At 41.2% G+C, this 17,947-nt stretch overlaps 1 protein-coding gene across 1 annotated transcript; it reads right to left on the bottom strand.

The window, feature by feature from the left end:
- Positions 1-15,846: 15,846 nt before the first annotated feature.
- On the bottom strand, positions 15,847-17,656 carry LOC115129963 (protein S100-B-like). The gene is made up of 3 exons (XM_029660755.2): positions 17,573-17,656; positions 16,861-17,016; positions 15,847-16,587 (listed from the first exon to the last, which is right to left on the bottom strand). Exons 2-3 carry the CDS (start codon positions 16,996-16,998, stop codon positions 16,438-16,440), a joined length of 288 nt encoding a protein of 95 aa, XP_029516615.1. The 5' UTR covers positions 16,999-17,016; positions 17,573-17,656; the 3' UTR covers positions 15,847-16,437.
- Positions 17,657-17,947: the final 291 nt, after the last annotated feature.

The following is a 17,947-nucleotide window of genomic DNA, read 5'->3' as shown; positions in this document are numbered from 1 at the left end:
CGTCCATGTAAAAAACTTGTCAGATTAGAATGAATAATGTCCGACAATACCTTTTAGATTCTATAGATTTGAATTTATAGATTTTGCTAGAATCTTTGCATCACAACACTGAAGTGTAAGGGGCTTCCAATTTTTTAAAGTGACTGGATATTTATATTTCCCACTTGTTTCCTGTTTCATTAATAATGAAATCAGACCTTGTTGTGTGTTTGATAATCTTCCATTTACATAGGAGTGGTTAAAACATGCTAATAACGGTCTTCTGAGTATATCAAAAAAGGTTTGGTATACCTCAACTGGTATGCCATCCAGCCCAGGAGTTTTCCCAGACTTAAAGGCTTTAACTGCATCAAGAAGTTCCTCCTCTGTAATTTGACCTTTTTGTGTCAATAGAAAAAAATCCATACAATTAGCTTCAGTTAGAGGAGATGGAGGAGACTGAAACGAAAACATATGCTTAAAGTACTTTGTTTTTCTCTTTCAAAATATCAGTGGCCCTGTGGAAGTCAGTAGTCACTCAGTAAATCGGCTCAGCCCTCTGAACGAGAGGAGAGTCTCCCATCCTCCACTCCTTCATTCTCCCACAGCCTCTACTGTCAGCTTGAATTCCCCACCTTCTTCCTCATATCAGCTGTGTTCTGCCCTTGCCTCAGGGCCCTGGATCCTGCCCGTGCTTCATACAGTATAAATGATGACCGGAGAAATAAATCCTTCCGCTACATCTCATTCCCTCTCTCCTTCCACAGATCTCAAGGAGAGCAGAATATACCTATATGAAGCATTTACTGCAAGCCCATGTCCAACATTACAGGTGACTAAAGAAAGACTTCCCCGAAAGGGATGATTGTTATTCTTATAGCAATGACTGTCTATGGAGGGCATTGTATTGTTCAACATGTCGATACAACAAACCATTGACTATTGGCCTATTTATTTGTCTGTCCATAAAAATGATTTAATGGGAGTCTGTCAGAAATAGTTCATCAACACATAGCTCCACATTTTCTTTTCCAATCGACATCTATATTGTTACTGATATAACGTGACTTTGCTGAGTGAATTAGAGTCGACACTTGCTAATATATTAGACGTCATAGTCTCAGTAGAGCCAGACAATGTGATTTCTCTGACTAAGAATGGCTTTAGTCCAAAGCATTTATTTCTAATGTTCTCTCCTGACAAAAGCTGAATCCTCACTGTAAAGAGATTGACATACATTTGAATTTGACAGGATGATGCCGGAGAAGAAGGTTGAACGTGTTCCCATCCAATTGTGTTTTTTTTGCTTGTTTCTTTGCAACTTCTTTTCTGACTTATTTTGTACATAATGTTGCTGCTACCATCTCTTATGACTTAAAATAAATTCTGGACATCACAACTGCGATTACTTACCACAAACTGGCAGAATCCTTTTTGTCTGAATGACATACTGCTTTCCCGGAAACAGGCCCAGATCCCTATAATTTGCGTGAAGAGAAGGTGGACAAAAAGGGGTCGGAGGGCGGGCTGCCTTCTGAGAAATCGTAGGCGATCGAATAAAACCCCACTGCCTTCCATTTTGCCAGCAAACGTGCAATCTTTGGAGATTAAAATCGATGACCTACGCGGAAAATTAAACTACCAACGGGACATTCAAAACTTGAATATGTTATGCTTCACGGAGTCGTGGCTGAACGACGACATTATCAACATACAGCTGACTGGTTATACGCTGTGTCGGCAGAATAGAACAGAGGTGTTTGGTAAGACAAGGGGAGGCGGACTATGTATTTTTGTAAATAACAACTGGTGCACATTATCTAAGGAAGTCTCAAGGTTTTGCTCGTCTGAGGTAAAGTATCTCATGATAAGCTGTAGACCACACTATCTACTTTTTTGTAGCTGTCTACATACCACCACAGACTGATGCTGGCACTAAGACCGCACTCAATGAGCAGTATTCCGCCATAAGCAAAAAGGAAAACGCTCATCCATATGCGGCACTCCTAGTGGCCGGGGAATTTAATGCAGGGAAACTTAAATCTGTCTAACCACATTTCTATCAGCATGTCACCTTTACTCTACACCCAGAGACACATACAAAGCTCTCCTTCACCCTCCATTTGGCAAATCTGACCATAATTCTATCTTGATTCCTGCTTACAAGCAAAAATTAAAGCAGGAAGCACCAGTGGCTCGATCAATAAAAAAGTGGGCAGATAAAGCAGATGCTAAGCTACAGGACTGTCTTGCTAGCACAGACTGGAATATGTTCCAGGATTCCTCCGATGGCATTGAGGAGTACACCACATCAGTCATTGGCTTCATCAATAAGTGCATCGATGATGTTGTCCCCACAGTGACCGTAGCTACATACCCCAACCAGAAGCCAAGGATTACGGGAAACATCCGCACTGAGCTAAAGGCTAGAGCTGCTGCTTTCAAGGAGCGGGACTCTAATCCAGAAGCTTTTAAGAAATCCCGCTATGCCCTCCGACGAACAATCAAAACCCCTCCTCTCAGATGATGATAATGATAAACCCCTCCGTCCTGGCAGAGGGATCTCTCAAACCCAAGATGGTAGCCAATTAGTCTGTCCGTTTGTATGTGTGATCCTTGTGATCAGAGTTTAAAGAGTTTTTATGTTTTATTGACCCTGATCCTGTTTACAGAAGCAAACACTTTTTATGTGAAGGTGGATGCTGTATATAACAACTATCACTTTTAGATCTCACTCCCTATTTTACGAAATGTACTTTTTCAAAGATTTCAGATTGAGAAGGCCATTTTTTTTCTACACCTTTCTGGAGTTGGAGCTCGCCGTGTCAGGAGCGTCTGTCTGCGCGCAAGGCCTGCTATGCTAGCGCAGGTGCGCACTGAAGGCTAGGAGTGGAGAAGCGGTTATTGGATTGAGAGAAAAAAAACTGCATTATGTATCTGTTACTGTGCCTACTCTTTACTCAATGGCATTCTGGATTAAATAGGCTGAATGATCATTGGGGGAGTGAATTATCATCACCTTATGCCCTACAATTTGCGAACACCGGTGGTATTGAACAATGTGTCAATACCACCAGGAACTTAGTGTCTCTCTACAATTAAATTTGTACTACTCTCAAACGCAATTGGACATACACTTGATGGCATCCTTCCAAAATCTCAAACTATTGAATTACTTTTTTCTGTGTCGAAAGACTCGTTTTATTGACAATGGTGCTGGCTCCAACAAGTCCTCACGCATTGGGCAACTGAGATATATTGTTATGCGTTTTTTGTTTATCTCTGGTAATATGCGACCAAACCCTGGGCAGGTAGATCCCATGCAATCTCTACCGACTCACAGAACTCACAGTTTTAAAAACTTCTTAATTTAATAGAATAGTGCCCTCAAAGCTCATCATACTGAGCGGGGTTTAGTCTGGCTTTAGATCGGGGAACAGCACCACAACTGCAGCTATGGCAGTGGCAAATTACATCATAAATGCACTTGATGAAAAGCAACATTGTGCTGCTCTGTTTGTGGATTTATCAAAGGCCTTTGATTCAGTTCACCATGAATTAGACTCAGAAACATTGGTTTCAGTGAAGGGGCAGTAAATTGGTTTCGGAACTATCTTTCTGGCAGAATACAATGTGTATATTCTGACAATCACAAGTCTAGCTTTCTTGAGATTAATAGAGGTGTGCCCCAGGGTTCCATTTTAGTTCCTGTGTTGTTCTCAATTTTTTAAAATAATTTGGGAAAAGGGATGCAACCAGCAAAGTTACATCTATATGCAGATGATACAGTTATGTATTCATGTGCTCCTTCTCTGGTTCAGGCTGTTGAAGAGCTCCAGACTGCTTTTCAGTCACTGCAGGCCTCCTTTTATGGTCTCAAACTGGTCTTGAATGTACAAAAAACTAAATTCATGACCTTTACCAGATCTAGAATTCTGCCAGAGAACGTTAGCATTGTCACATCTGGTGGCTTATCCATTGAAAAAACGTCAACCTACAAATACCTAGGTATTTGGTTGGATGACAAGATGTCCTTTAAAGTTCATGTGGATAATCTTGTGACACAGCTTAAATTGAAATTGGGTTTTTATTTTTGTAATAAGGCTTGCTTCTTATGGCTGGAAAGAAGCTTGTTCAGGCCACTTTTCTCTGCCTTCTCTTCTTGTGCGCCAGATGCATGGAATAATCTAGAATCCATGTTTCATCTAGATATGTTAGTGCCACTGAATTAATTTAAAATATTGATGGGAAACTCTGTTACAGAGGAGTGTAAATGCTTTTTTTTGGCTGGATCATGTTGTTTTATTGCATTTTTGTATGTTTTAATTATGTAATGTATTGATTGTTGCTGCCTTCTTGGCCAGGTCTCCCTTGAAAAAGAGATGCTGGGTCTCAATGGGCTTTCCCTGGTTTAATAAAGATTAAATAAATCAATTTAAAAAACAGGCAAAGCGTCATTACAGGACTAAGATCGAATCATACTACATCAGCTCTGACGCTCGTCGGATGTGGCAGGGCTTGCAAACCATTAGACTACAAAGGGAAGCACATGACGAGCTGAACTACTTCTATGCTCGCTTCGAGGCAAATAACACTGAAACATGCATGAGAGCACCAGCTGTTCTGGAATGACTCTGTGATCACGCTCTCTGCTGCCGATGTTAGTAAGACCTTTAAACAGGTCAACATTCACATGGCCGCAGGGCCAGACGGATTACCAAGACATGTACTGCGAGCACACGCTGACCAACTGGCAAGTGTCTTACTAACATTTCAACCTCTCCCTTTTTCGAGTCTGTAATACCAACATGTTTTAAGCAGACCACCGTAGTCCCTGTGCCCAAGAACACTAAGGTAACCTGCCTAAATGACTACCGAACAGTAGCACTCACATCTGTAGCTTTGAAAGGCAGGTCATGGCTCACATCAACACACTTATTCCAGAAACCCTAGACCCACTCCAATTTGCATACCTCCCTAACAGATCCACAAATTATGCAATCTCTATTGCACTCCACACTGCCCTTTCCCACCTAGACAAAGGGAACACCTTTTTGAGAATGCTATTCATTGACTACAACTCATCATTCAACACAATAGTGCCCTCAAAGCTCATCACTAAGCTAAGAACCCTGGGACTAAAGACCTCCCTCTGCAACTGGATCCTGGACTTCCTGACGGGCCACCCCCAGGTGGTAAGGGTAGGTAACAACACATCCGCCAAGCTGATCCTCAACACAGAGGCCCCTCAAGGGTCCATGGTCAGTCTCCTCCTGTACTCCCTGTTCACTCATGACTACATGGCCAGGCACGCCTTCAACAAATGTAAGTTTGCCGATGACACAACAGTGGCAGGCCTGATCACCGACAACAACAAGACAGTCTACAGGGAGGAGGTCAGAGACCTGGCCGTGTGGAGCCAGGACAACAACCTCTCCCTCAACGTGACCAAGACAAAGGAGATGATTGTGGACTACAAGAAAAATAGGACACATTCTCATCGACGGGGCTGTAGTGCAGCAGGTTGAGAGCTTCAAGTCCTTTGGTGTCCACATCACCAACAAACTAACATGGTCCAAGCACACCAAGACAGTCGTGAAGAGGGCACAACAAAACCTATTTCCCCTAAGGAGACTGAAAAGATTTGGCATGGGTCCTCAGATCCTCAAAAGGTTCTACAGCTGCACCATCGAGAGCATCCCGACTGGTTGCATGACTGTCTGGTATGGCAATTGCTCACCATCTGACAACAAGGCACTACAGAAGGTAGTGCCTATGGCCCAGTACATCACTGGGCCAAACCTTCCGGCCATCCAGGACCTCTATACCAGGCTGTGTCAGAGGAAGGCCATAAAAATGGTCAAGGACTCCAACCACCCTAAACATAGACTGTTCTCTCTGCTACCACACGGCAAGTGGTACCGGAGTGCCAAGTCTAGGTCCAAGAAGCTTCTAAACAGCTTCTACCCCCAAGCCATAAGTCTCCTGAACAGCTAATCAAATGGCTACCTAGACTATTTGCATTGCACCCCCCACCCGGAACGCCGCTGCTACTCTCTGTTATTATCTATTGTCATGACGTGGCCTTCTTTGGGTATAGCGAGTGGCTTCCCCCTCTCTTCCTCCAACACCCAGGTTCTGTTATCTCAGATCGTAAATTCCTCATTTTTGTCTTTCCTGTCATTCTCAGTCCACACCCACTTCCCTTTGTCCACCAAGCCGTCATATCGCCTTAGACCACTAGGGAACCTCCCTTATCATTTCCTTGTAACCATATCTACCATTTGTTTGTTTATGCATTTCTGTGATTATTTAGTTAGTTGGTAAATAAATGATTAAGACAATTGATGTATGGATGATTCATAGTAAAGGCTGAGTTCTTGCAGATAACCAACAATTTACAATGTTTGGATTGAGACTAACCTGAGGTAAAGAATAATTAATTCGTTAGAAGACTAATTGATCAGATATGAAAATATCTGGAGTTATATTAGGAAAATGAATAACGTTGTAATCTTAAGATTTTCCTTGGTGTCCCGACTTCCTAGTTAATTACATTTACATGATTACTTTAATCACGTAATAATAACTACAGAGAATTGATTTGATAAAATAAGTCTTCACTTTAATGATGCCAAAGACACGACACTATGCATAGTCACTTTAATAACTCTACCTACATGTACATATTACCTCGATTACCTCGACTAACCGGTGCCCCCGCACTCTAACTCTTTACCAGTACCCTCCTGTATATAGCCTTGCTATTGTTATTTTACTGCTGCTCCTTAAGTACTTGTTACTTTCATTTCTTATTCTTATTCATATTTTATTTAAACTGCATTATTATTAGGGGCTCGTAAGTAAGAATTTCACTGTAAGGTGACTAATAGAATTTGATTTGATTTGCATTCCCAGGCAGCTCGGTGGCAAGTAAAATTCTGTATTTCATTTTTTTTTTAACCAGGCAAGTCAGTTAAGAGCAAATTCTTCTTTTCAATGATGGCCTAGGAACAGTGGGTTAACTGCCTGTTCAGGGGCAGAACGACAGATTTGTCAGGTCGGGGACTTGAACTTACAACCTTCAGGTTACTAGTCCAACGCTCTAACCACTAGGCTACCCTGCCGCCCAGTACACATTTACATTACATTTAAGTCATTTAGCAGACGCTCTTATCCAGAGCGACTTACAAATTGGTGCTTTCACCTTATGACATCCAGTGGAACAGCCACTTTACAATAGTGCATCTAGGTCTTTTAAGGGGGGAGAAGGATTACTTTATCCTATCCTAGGTATTCCTTAAAGAGGTACACATTCTGCAATATAAATACTGTACAAAAGCAAGTACTGTATAATGACATACACTGCAATAATGTAAAATTGACTGTATTATACTGTAAAAAAAAAAAGTAAATGCTACCGTAATCGGAATGAATGAATAAATTAATGAATGAATGGATGAATGAATGAAATTGATTTAGGGGAGGAGTTTGTATTTCACAGTATTTTACTGTAATTACAAGGGAGTGGTGCATGCAGGTTGGCTGCTAGGTATAGTGTTAACACATTGCAGCATATTAATGCATATTTGGTGTTTTATATAACTTGCACTTCTAGAGGCCTTTGAAAAAAGGTTTCCAAACTGGCAGCGGCTACAGGGCAAACCAGACCAAAAGGACATGGCAAAATGCACTTGCCACCATCTGCACCTCATGACACTCACCTGGACTCCATCACCTTCCTGATTACTTCCCCTATATCTGTCACTCCCCTTGGTTCTTTACTGAGGCGTTATCGACTCTGTTTCTCTTTCATGACTGTACGCTTTTCGTGTTTCGTACTATGTTCTATTTATTATTACATTTGCGCTCCTTGTACTTGCTTCCCCACTCCCAGCATACACATTACAATTAATGACTTGCTGCCACTCCACTCTGTTCAGTATACATATTAAATTGATGGGGCAAAATAACCACATATGAGTTAAATTGGTTACAGCATTCTCACTCACGGGTGCAACAAATATAGACTCTTACAAGGCATACCTCAAAATGTGTTAATCAAACAGAAACAACAATACCATGCACCCACTAGCGGTCAAAATGTTTTTGCCTTCTACAGATACGGTACTGTATTCTGTGAGGTGGAATTACAGTACCATTCGAAATACAGCAATTTCCCCAGAATGCAACATCATTTACAGTGTGCAGTAAATAGTAAAACATTTAAACGTTTTTTTTTTTTGACTGTTGATTATACCTTAAATGACAGTTTTCTGTTACATTGCATGTTCATGCATCCATTAATTTCATTACCAGTTTTCAATAGCCTCCCCACGCCGTGTTCCCAGACAGCACTTTAATCTCAGCAAACGCACAATCAATTTCAGGCGGTCCTGGCGGGATGTCTGTTTATCCAAGGACTGAGAGAGCATGATGGAAGGGTATGCCCAGGGGAGGGCAGGATACAGCGTTCCAGAGACACCAGGATTGTGTCCTCAAACAAATCTGTGTGTGGGTATTAGCTTTAGGGGAGTGTGTGTGTGTGTGTGTGTGTGTGTGTGTGTGTGTGTGTGTGTGTGTGTGTGTGTGTGTGTGTGTGTGTGTGTGCGTGCGGGTGTGCGTGCGCGTGCGTGTGCGTGTGCGTGTGCGCTTCCCGTGAATGTCCACTTGTCTATGTCAGATTATAATTTATATTTCACTATTTCATTGCTGTAATGTAAAATATGGCTGGGTTCCTAAAAAGCTGTCCGTTGAGGCAAGGGGGGAAATGATCTGGCCATGAGTGATCATCTGCTCTGGGCTTGAGACAGTTCCGGTGCCCAACTGCCCACTACCCTGCCCAGCAGCAGCAACAGCAGCAGACAGTATTATTTCATTTGGACGGTTGATCAATCAGTTTGGTTGCATTCGTTTAGACACAGCCAGGCATGATGTGCCAATGGGTCGGTTATACATGAGATGGTACAACCAACAACCAGGCCCTCTAACAGTTTCTCCAAATATTGGAGATGTGGAAGGAACCTGTTGATGGACTTGTGGCAAAGACATTCACTGCCTAAGTGTTCAATTCATTTTAAATATAGAGAAACCTTTATAATAGAGGTCAAATAGCCTGATTCCATGTATGGATATCATATAATGGCAGGTCATATCCCCGATATCATCATTACACATGCCATTCAATAGACAATCTATTAATAATACGTAATACGACTCTTCGTAAGACCCGCTATCTGATTAAAGTCTGAACATCCAACCTTGGATAAATCATATTGTCATTAATGTTTTATTAATTTGAAATTTCAGTCCAGATAACTTTAGCCTACTTTTAGTCGAAATGGACTTTATTGCCTCAGGCTGGTACCTGCAGATTGGATGTAAACCCGGGGGATGCCAGTTACATTAACGAATGTCACAGAGAAGCCAAGCTATCCCCATAACTCTTCAACGTTCCACCTGCTCTGCAACTTCACAGGAACATTTGAGCAGATTGCATTGTGTAAGGGTAAACGTCTACCCGAGTTTGTCTATGTTGTTGACGTTTGAAATCCAAGGGTACAACTGTGCTCTCAGATATGTAAGTCATGAGTTTATGTGTCTACAGAGTTTTAACTTGAAAGCAAGGGTTTGTGGGGCTAAACACAGACTTTGGAAGCTTTGCAGTGTGCACTTCAAATTCAAGATCTCGGATTATAGATCTGAGTTTAACAAGTAGAATATAGTCCTCTCACCTGTACAAAACCAGTCTATGATCTGTAGATCTGTATGCCTGTAGTGGCATCATGATAGTGATATTATCTTCATGATCCACAACTAGGACAATGACCGATGTCGCTGCAGCTTTCATCAAAATGCCATTACAAAAATGTTAAAGGTACATTATTCCAGGAGCCAAGAGTCATCTGGCCATGCCAACATAATGAAACCATGATGACTCCTCTAAGCAAAAGGTTTATCGTCACAAAAAAAAAGTGCTTTACAGTAAATGTAGCGATAACTTGATGATTAGTCTTCATGGTCCCCAGATGACAACCCTGACCCACATGCATGATTTTATGGTATTAATATAATGACATAAATATAGCTCTCCTGTCAGGGGCTATAATCATTCTCAAAACAGCTCCAATGGTACCAGAAACACCAGGAAAATGTTGGTTAGGAGTTTACCAGACCCAGATTAAGCATATCCCTGGACAAAAAAAAACACATTTTCACCCCAGTAGTAGTCTTATCTGGTGCAGATCGGCCTGATGTATGTTTATCGTATGCTTATCCTTGTACCTCGGCCAGACGTAGTACTTTTTAAAAATTATCCTTGGAAACAGAAGAAGAGAGATCATCCTTGAGTCCCACCCTGCTGTGGAAGTCACTCCCTATAGAGGTATTTAGAGGCTTATGGATTTAAATGTCCATGTGGCTTTCATACCTGGGGCTGTCGCTGTCCTCTGGCCCACATCTGCATCTGCTGCACTGTTTACAAGGCCACTACAGATCACTGGAGATCTATCTGCATGGCTGATAGATGAGACGGGTAATGTATCACTGGACCAGCAGGATTTATAGTATAGTATATTTACGGAGTTTGTTTCCTAAACACTATATCCAAAAATGTTTCACATTTGTGTTTTTTCATCAGAAATGATTACCTTCATGTGTGTGTAAAATATTACTGTTCTCAGATTTTTTTATTCATACATTTCAGAATTATTTTTGTAAAATGCTATATATCTATTATTTAGCTGGAATGGAGTGTTCTCTGTCTCACCTAGGTATCGTAAAATGAATGCACTGGCTGTAAGTCACTCTGGATAACAGCATCTGCTAAATGTTTACGTACAGATCTCATATTACTGTATTGAATTGAGTTTCTTTTTATATTTCACAAATGTATCATTTGTACATTTCTTTATAAAACATGTATTTATTTGTTACATTTGACTGTGTAAAAACTAGCAGTACTGAAATTAAACCATCAAGTCTGTCATTGAACAACCCCATGCCATGATTGGATAGTGAAAAAACACGCCAATCTCTTTCATCATTTCTTTAACACCACCCACCCACCCCCACCCCACTGGACGGTTGAGCTAACATAGGCTAATGTGATTAGCATGAGGTTGTAAGTAACAAAGGGTCAGATCCTTTTAAACAATAAAAGTTAATTTACCAACATTTCTGAAAATGGATATATAGCGATTTGGAATGAAACTTCCTTTTCTCCCTTACTAAAAAACAGATACCAATTGTCGCTGAAAGGGAAATATTTCCTCCAAACCAGTGTGCAAAACTATTCAATGTCATTAAAACCAGAAACCTGTTGATTAATTTCAAATGCATATCGATGTGGACGCATGTAACGTCCGTCGTTAAAAGGAGACCAAGGTGCAGCGTGGTAGGCGTACATTTTCTTTTCATTTGAAATGTTCCACCAAAAACAATAAACAGCTCAACGAACGTAAAGCTAGGAGTCCAAACACATGAAACACACAAAGACAATATCCCACAACAGAAGGTGGGAAAAAGAGCTGCCTAAGTATGATCTCCAATCAGAGACAACGATAGACAGCTGCCTCTGATTGGGAACCATACTCCGCCAACAAAGAAATATAAACATAGATTTCCCACCCTAGTCACACCCTGACCTACCAAATAGAGAATTTAAAGGATCTCTAAGGTCAGGGCGTGACAACACAATTGCTCTGTACATTGAATGCAATTGATTAGTGGGCATTACCCATGATTCTTATCTTTTCGCAAAAGCTTCACTTTTTGTGGATTAAAAGCTAATAGAAGCCTGGTCGAATTGATGTCATTCCAACCAGTTTTGCCCACGGCGAACCAGGTTCATGTTCACTTGATTTAATAGATTTAGATTTCTATTCTTCTCCCTGTAGAACAGATCTTAAGATATTTGAAACTTGATAATATTGTCTCAGGGGTGGACGAACTGGAAATACTGTTATGCTTGCCCTGGGGCGATGTTTTCTTAATCTCTCAGTCACTCATTAATTCAATTAATCAGTCGGTTTACCTGAAACACTCACTGAACACAAATCTTTACCTTTGTGGTGATGATAAAGTGGGGGACTTGTCCAGAGTAAAAAAGTAACAAGTTGTCACTGACATTTTCCCAATCCTCCATGGCCGGACCCACAGGCAGCTTGACGTTTATTGTCACTAATCTTCCCCGGAGGCAGACCTGAGTGATTTACACTAGATGGGCCAGCTGCAAAGTCAAAATTGTCTATATTGCAAAAAAAAAAAAAGTTCTTAATTATGTTACTTTGTGGCTGTGCTAGCTAGTGACAACTCTGCAGAGCTGCCTCCAGGTCAAGACTCATGACAATTAATGCCAATCTGTGACAGTCAGCCAAAAACCACCCGTGGCTGACAATACCATCGCCCAATGGAGATGCCAAGGATTTTTTTTATGCCCTTGGTTCCTTAGGATCGCTGTTACCATTTCTCGCATGGTAACAGCAATATAATATTAACATTAACATAATGTTAAAAATACTAACATTTTTACATATACTGTACGTCATGAAAGGAAAGTCACCATTGGTGCCTGACTGTCATTAATTAAAGTTCCACAGTCAGTCAGTCTACGTCAGTCTATGTCAGTAATTGTCATTGAGTCCCATTGTGGTAACCAATCTAGTTCCATGAAACAGATGGTTCCTCAGTTGGTGACTATGGGAAAAGGAACTAGCAATCGACCCACCAGAGTGACAATGCTCCCCATTTCCACTTTAGACCTTGCTGGTCCCAACAGGGGAGATGCACTGTCATGCCACGACAATGTTTTGCAGAGACACAATTGATATGTCCCAAATGGTACCCTATTCCCTACATATTGCACTTCTTTTGTGCACTACCCTATGGGCCCTGGTCAAAATCAGTGCTCTAAATAGGGAATGGGGTGCTATTTGGGACACAGGTAAAGAGAGAAGACTGATACTGCGACATGCTGATAGCCCATTAATAACCTATTAACACAGGGAATATTGTCATTGCATCATTTGATCACACAGTATGTCATATTCATAGGTAGCTTCTACAGAGATGGTTTTTCCAGAGTATTTCAGCGTTGAAACGTCACGTCCAATGTCCAAACTTCAACAGGGGGTAATAAACAGAACAGATGGGTTGATGGGAATTTAAATGGCATTCAATTTACCCCACAGAGTCCCCATCACAGCTCTCCTAGATCAACTCCCAGAATGAATTGCAGTGGAACTCAATTTATTGTCCGGTTAGGCGCATTGTTGGATCAGGAACAGTATTGCTCAACACACACACACACACACACACACACACACACACACACACACACACACACACACACACACACACACACACACACACACACACACACACACACACACACACACACACACACATACATACACATACACATACACACACAATGCACCAGCAGTTCATATATAGTAAATAAACCCAAAGAATTATCTGCAAATTTATGCTTTGTCATCTTTGAATAGAACAGGAATTGAAGGCATATAATGATCCTGTCCAGCGCAAAAAAACACCTGCACAGTTACTAATCCCTTTGTTTACCAAGAGTAGCATAATGTAATCTAGATTGCAAAGAATTATGGAGAGATTAAAAGGAGGTCCCATCTCTACGTTCCAGCTAATGTCTAAGTGGATGGATACGAGATCTATCATACGTATGTAAAGCTGTGTATGGAGACAAAGCCAAGATATATATGATCTGATTCCAGTGGGAATATCCCATGTGAATAAGGTCTATTTACAGTCCACTCAAGTAATGAAACAGCTGGAGCTATTTTTGGACCATCTGTTGGTGTCTCAACATTCCATTTCCACAACACGTCCACTATACAATATTCAAGCCCAGCTGTTACCTGCAGCTCCTTGGGATGTGTTAAAGGGTCTGATGGGACTGATGATGCAGCTTCATGATTCTTATTATTGCCATTTATGTTGAACAATATGTTCCAAGTTGGACCGACTCATTAGACACCGTGGCCAAGCAGACGTTTTTTTTTGGTGTGACCACCACAGGCAGATCTGAACAACGTAAGCGCACACATACAGTTGCACCCTACGCCGGCAGGGTAGCCTAGTGGTTAGAGCATTGGGCTAGTAACCGGAAGGTTGCAAGTTCAAATCCCCGATCTGACAATGTACATCTGTCGTTCTGCCCCTGAACAGGCAGTTAACCCACTGTTCCTAGGCCGTCATTGAAAATAAGAATTTGTTCTTAACTGAATTGCCTAGTAAAATAAAAAAATAAAAATTCCTGGTTCAAAGGTTATTTTGCTCTTTGAATAAGGTGCACGACAGTGCACCTTGGAGAGAATCTCTAATAGGCAGTTTATTAAGCCTTTGACAGAGGAGACGACAGGACCACATCCCTGGATCAAAGGGTACCAGGGATGTACCACAGGCCATCATCCAATGAGGCCCTGCCAATTAAGCCACAACCAGTAAGAAGGATGCATTTTCTGATCATGCACTCAGGTGCATGCATGTTTTAACAGATGCACCGTGTGCATGGTAACATTCTGCTGTCTATTCTCATACGCAACACATACATCTCGCCTAGTCGCGTCAAAAGGACCAGGAATCCATCAAGGAAGTGCGTCAGAGATTGATAGTCCAATTAAAACTTTTCTCCAAATGCCATTAACGTCTGTCTCTGTTGAGGAGTAAAAACAAGCTATTTGCCAACTCACAATGTTCCCTCAGAGTTTTGGAGCACTGCCCATCCACTTTATTTCCTGGTCTCACACTGGGGGCTGAGGCAGCTCTCCAGACCATTACGTTATGTTTCAGCACCAGCCTGTGTTGAAGGGTGTTTTAAATGAGGCTTTTATGTCCCGGGTGCGTAAATACTTTTTGACATTTTACATCCACAATACGTATACTGTCCCCAGCGGTGTCATGTCCATAGGAAAAAGCCATTTCAGACTAGCGCGTTAGAGTGGCTAGCTCGTTTGACTCTCTTAGCTGGCAATGTTGGTAGACTTTAGAAAAGCAGGCAATAACTAAACGTACTGAATAGGACTCGCATTCCTTTCAATCTTTTTACTCTGCTTTTTAGCAGAGACGCACAGTTTGTTTCTTTTCAAAATTAACCACCATTCAGAGGGACACAGACAGCTCAAGAGGTATGCTTAGACGTGCATAAAAATAAACATGTACCTTTTGACATAGATCCAAGCGTAATGATTATGGCTCTAGATTACAGGAGAATGCTGTTTCAGGTTTTTTTTTTTTTAAGTGAAATTCTCTTACTTACGGACGGGGAGCCTAGCACCTCTGCGAACAACCCCCCCCCCCCCCCCCCCTACTACAGTGAACTGGTCAATGTTGTCCAAGTTTAACCCATCACGTCACAAAACTATTGACCCTTTACGTGTCCATTCTAAAAAGGTATTTTGATGTACTGTTTTTTTTTCAGAGAGAAAAATCTCATCTTGTGTCAGCCGTTGTGTGTATACTTTCTGAGAACATGGTCTCCCAGGAGAGCGTTGCCATTGGCTCAGTGGGACCACTCCGTTTATTGCTTTCACTGTCTCTTCAATCCCAGCACAGTTGAAACACAGAATTGGTAACAGACATCAAGAGGTAGCACGTATGGCACGTAGTCATGATAGTATGGAGATGTTTACTGAGGATGCATCAGGGAGATTTATACATTCTCCGTGTCACTGATTCAATATATTTTACACAGTCGCTAGGTCCAGTAGGTGCCAATGCTTTTGCCACGGAGCAACACTGCCACTCAGGGGCACACATCACAACTTTTCTACAGGAGACAGAAATGTGAATGGTATGAATTTGAAGTAAAAAAGGACATGGTGTAACTGGTGAAAAGTATGTCCTTGTATTCATTGGATCATCTTTATTGATTCTCTATGTTATACTTTTAATAGCATCTCACAAAGCACAGTTCAATTTGAAAACAACTTTCATAAAAACAGAATTCAGTTCAAGATATTGGCTGGAATTCGTCAACATTTTTTGGGTTCAAAATCAAACTGGAGAATACTTGTTTTACTTGCCAAACCATGTCCAATGTAGCTGATTATACATGCATTGTTAGTGATAACACTTTAACCAATTTAGAGCCGCAGAAATGCATGAGTCTATTACCTTGGGGCTTAGCTTTACAGTATAACAAGGAAAGTGCTCTATGCTTTGTTGGCAAAAGCTATTCTATGATGTTTCAGTACTAAACTAATTTGGTTTTGTCAGCTCTGACAAGACACAGGCAATGAAACAAAGTGCGTTAACCCTTTGTAGGCAAACAGGGTGTAAGAAACCTATTGAAACTAAATGGGACCAACAGGAAAAATACAACGTTTTCATTGACATTTAAGTTTTTTTATCAAACTAAAGTTCCTACTTCATAATTTACTCGCTTTCTCTCTCTCTCTCTCTTGTTTAACTGGTGCCTAGCTACTCGTCCTCATGGTGCTCGCAGAAATCATGGCAACAGACAGTTACCATGGTGATAAATGTCATGAACTCTTGGAAGTCCAATTCCGAGTCTCCATCCGTGTCCAGGCTCTCCATCAAACTGTCCATAGTGGCCTGGTCCTTCACTTGCTGAGGGCAAAAACAGTAGATAAGATATGGTCATATTTGTGGCTAAAGGTGCATTCGGCAATATTTACGGCTGGTTTATGGTCATTTCACCCATTGATTCTAGAATAATAATGTACGAAGGCCTCATGAGCTTAGTGAAACAAAGTCTGTAGACTTATGATTTATTGATAAATGCACATACGCTGTAAACATAGCCTAGATCCAAACCGCATGTTCAATTTAAACAACAACGTATTAAATATTGTAGTGAAAATGTGGTAGTCATCTACTCACCCCTGTAAGGGCTGGCAGCTCCTCATTGATCAAGTCTTTCAGTTCACATTTCTTCAGTTTGTGCTTGTCCCCTTCTTTCTCTGCATACTTATGGAACACCTCCATGATGGTGGCCAGTGAACTCTCCAGATCAGTCATTGTGGTCTGTAATGCGATCTACAAAGTAGAGCAAAAAAGCATTTCATCTCTAGGCCTAGCATGTGACATAAACAACAGGGTCTTAATTCATTTGAGTTTGCTACAGCAGGGAAATAGTCCTGCAGCAACAGGAAATATGAATTATTATGGGGATAATAACCAAATGGACATTTTTTTTGTAGGGGTTGAAACATTTCTCATCAGGGAAAATCAAGTCTGAAATGTCAAAGTGGAAATGACAAACTTCCGAAGTATTTTTAAACCTCAAATATACTACAAGACGTTTCCTTCGTTGGAGGAACCTGCAAACAGGGTGATAAAACATGAAGATCCTACACCTGTAAGTAGTCATGTAACTTAAATACATCACATGATGAATGTCTATCTCTCAGACCTCTCTCTCAACAACAACAACAAAAAAAGGACAGCTCAGTGATTAGCGGGGAGTAATGAAGATACTCGTACAATTCAAAATAACCTTTTAAGCCTGTCATTACACTATACAAATCCCCAAATCAAAGTCCATGAACGAATGCCTCCAAACAAGCAGATACAGTAGAACATCTTGACTTACCAGTGAGTCTCGGACTGGAACAAAGGTTATTTGCGGATGAGAGTGAGTAGTGGCTGTGGAGGGACAAAGAGTATAGGCTTTTATAGTTGGTGTGGGGAGGGCCTAGTGCCTCTGGTCAACCACCCTGCCAGTCCAGCACACTGACCAATAGGCTCTTTTTCACCCTCTCACTCCACTGTATTCTCACACAGAATTCACCATTGATGGCTATGCCAGTCTTTTACCGTGTTATAGTGGTCCATTTACACTATTGTTTGAATACCATTCTTTTGTATGACATTATGACATTGAGCTGAAGTTGTGGATTTGAGCTTCCAGGTTTACAACTGATGTGTAAGAAAGGGATATCACTAGATTGCACTATATTATAATAGG

This window comes from Oncorhynchus nerka, linkage group LG5, assembly GCF_034236695.1.
Source record: "Oncorhynchus nerka isolate Pitt River linkage group LG5, Oner_Uvic_2.0, whole genome shotgun sequence".
NCBI classification, from domain to species: domain Eukaryota; kingdom Metazoa; phylum Chordata; class Actinopteri; order Salmoniformes; family Salmonidae; genus Oncorhynchus; species Oncorhynchus nerka.
The sequence above is the reverse complement of the archived record's forward strand: the minus strand, read 5'-3'. Positions and strand labels throughout refer to the sequence as shown.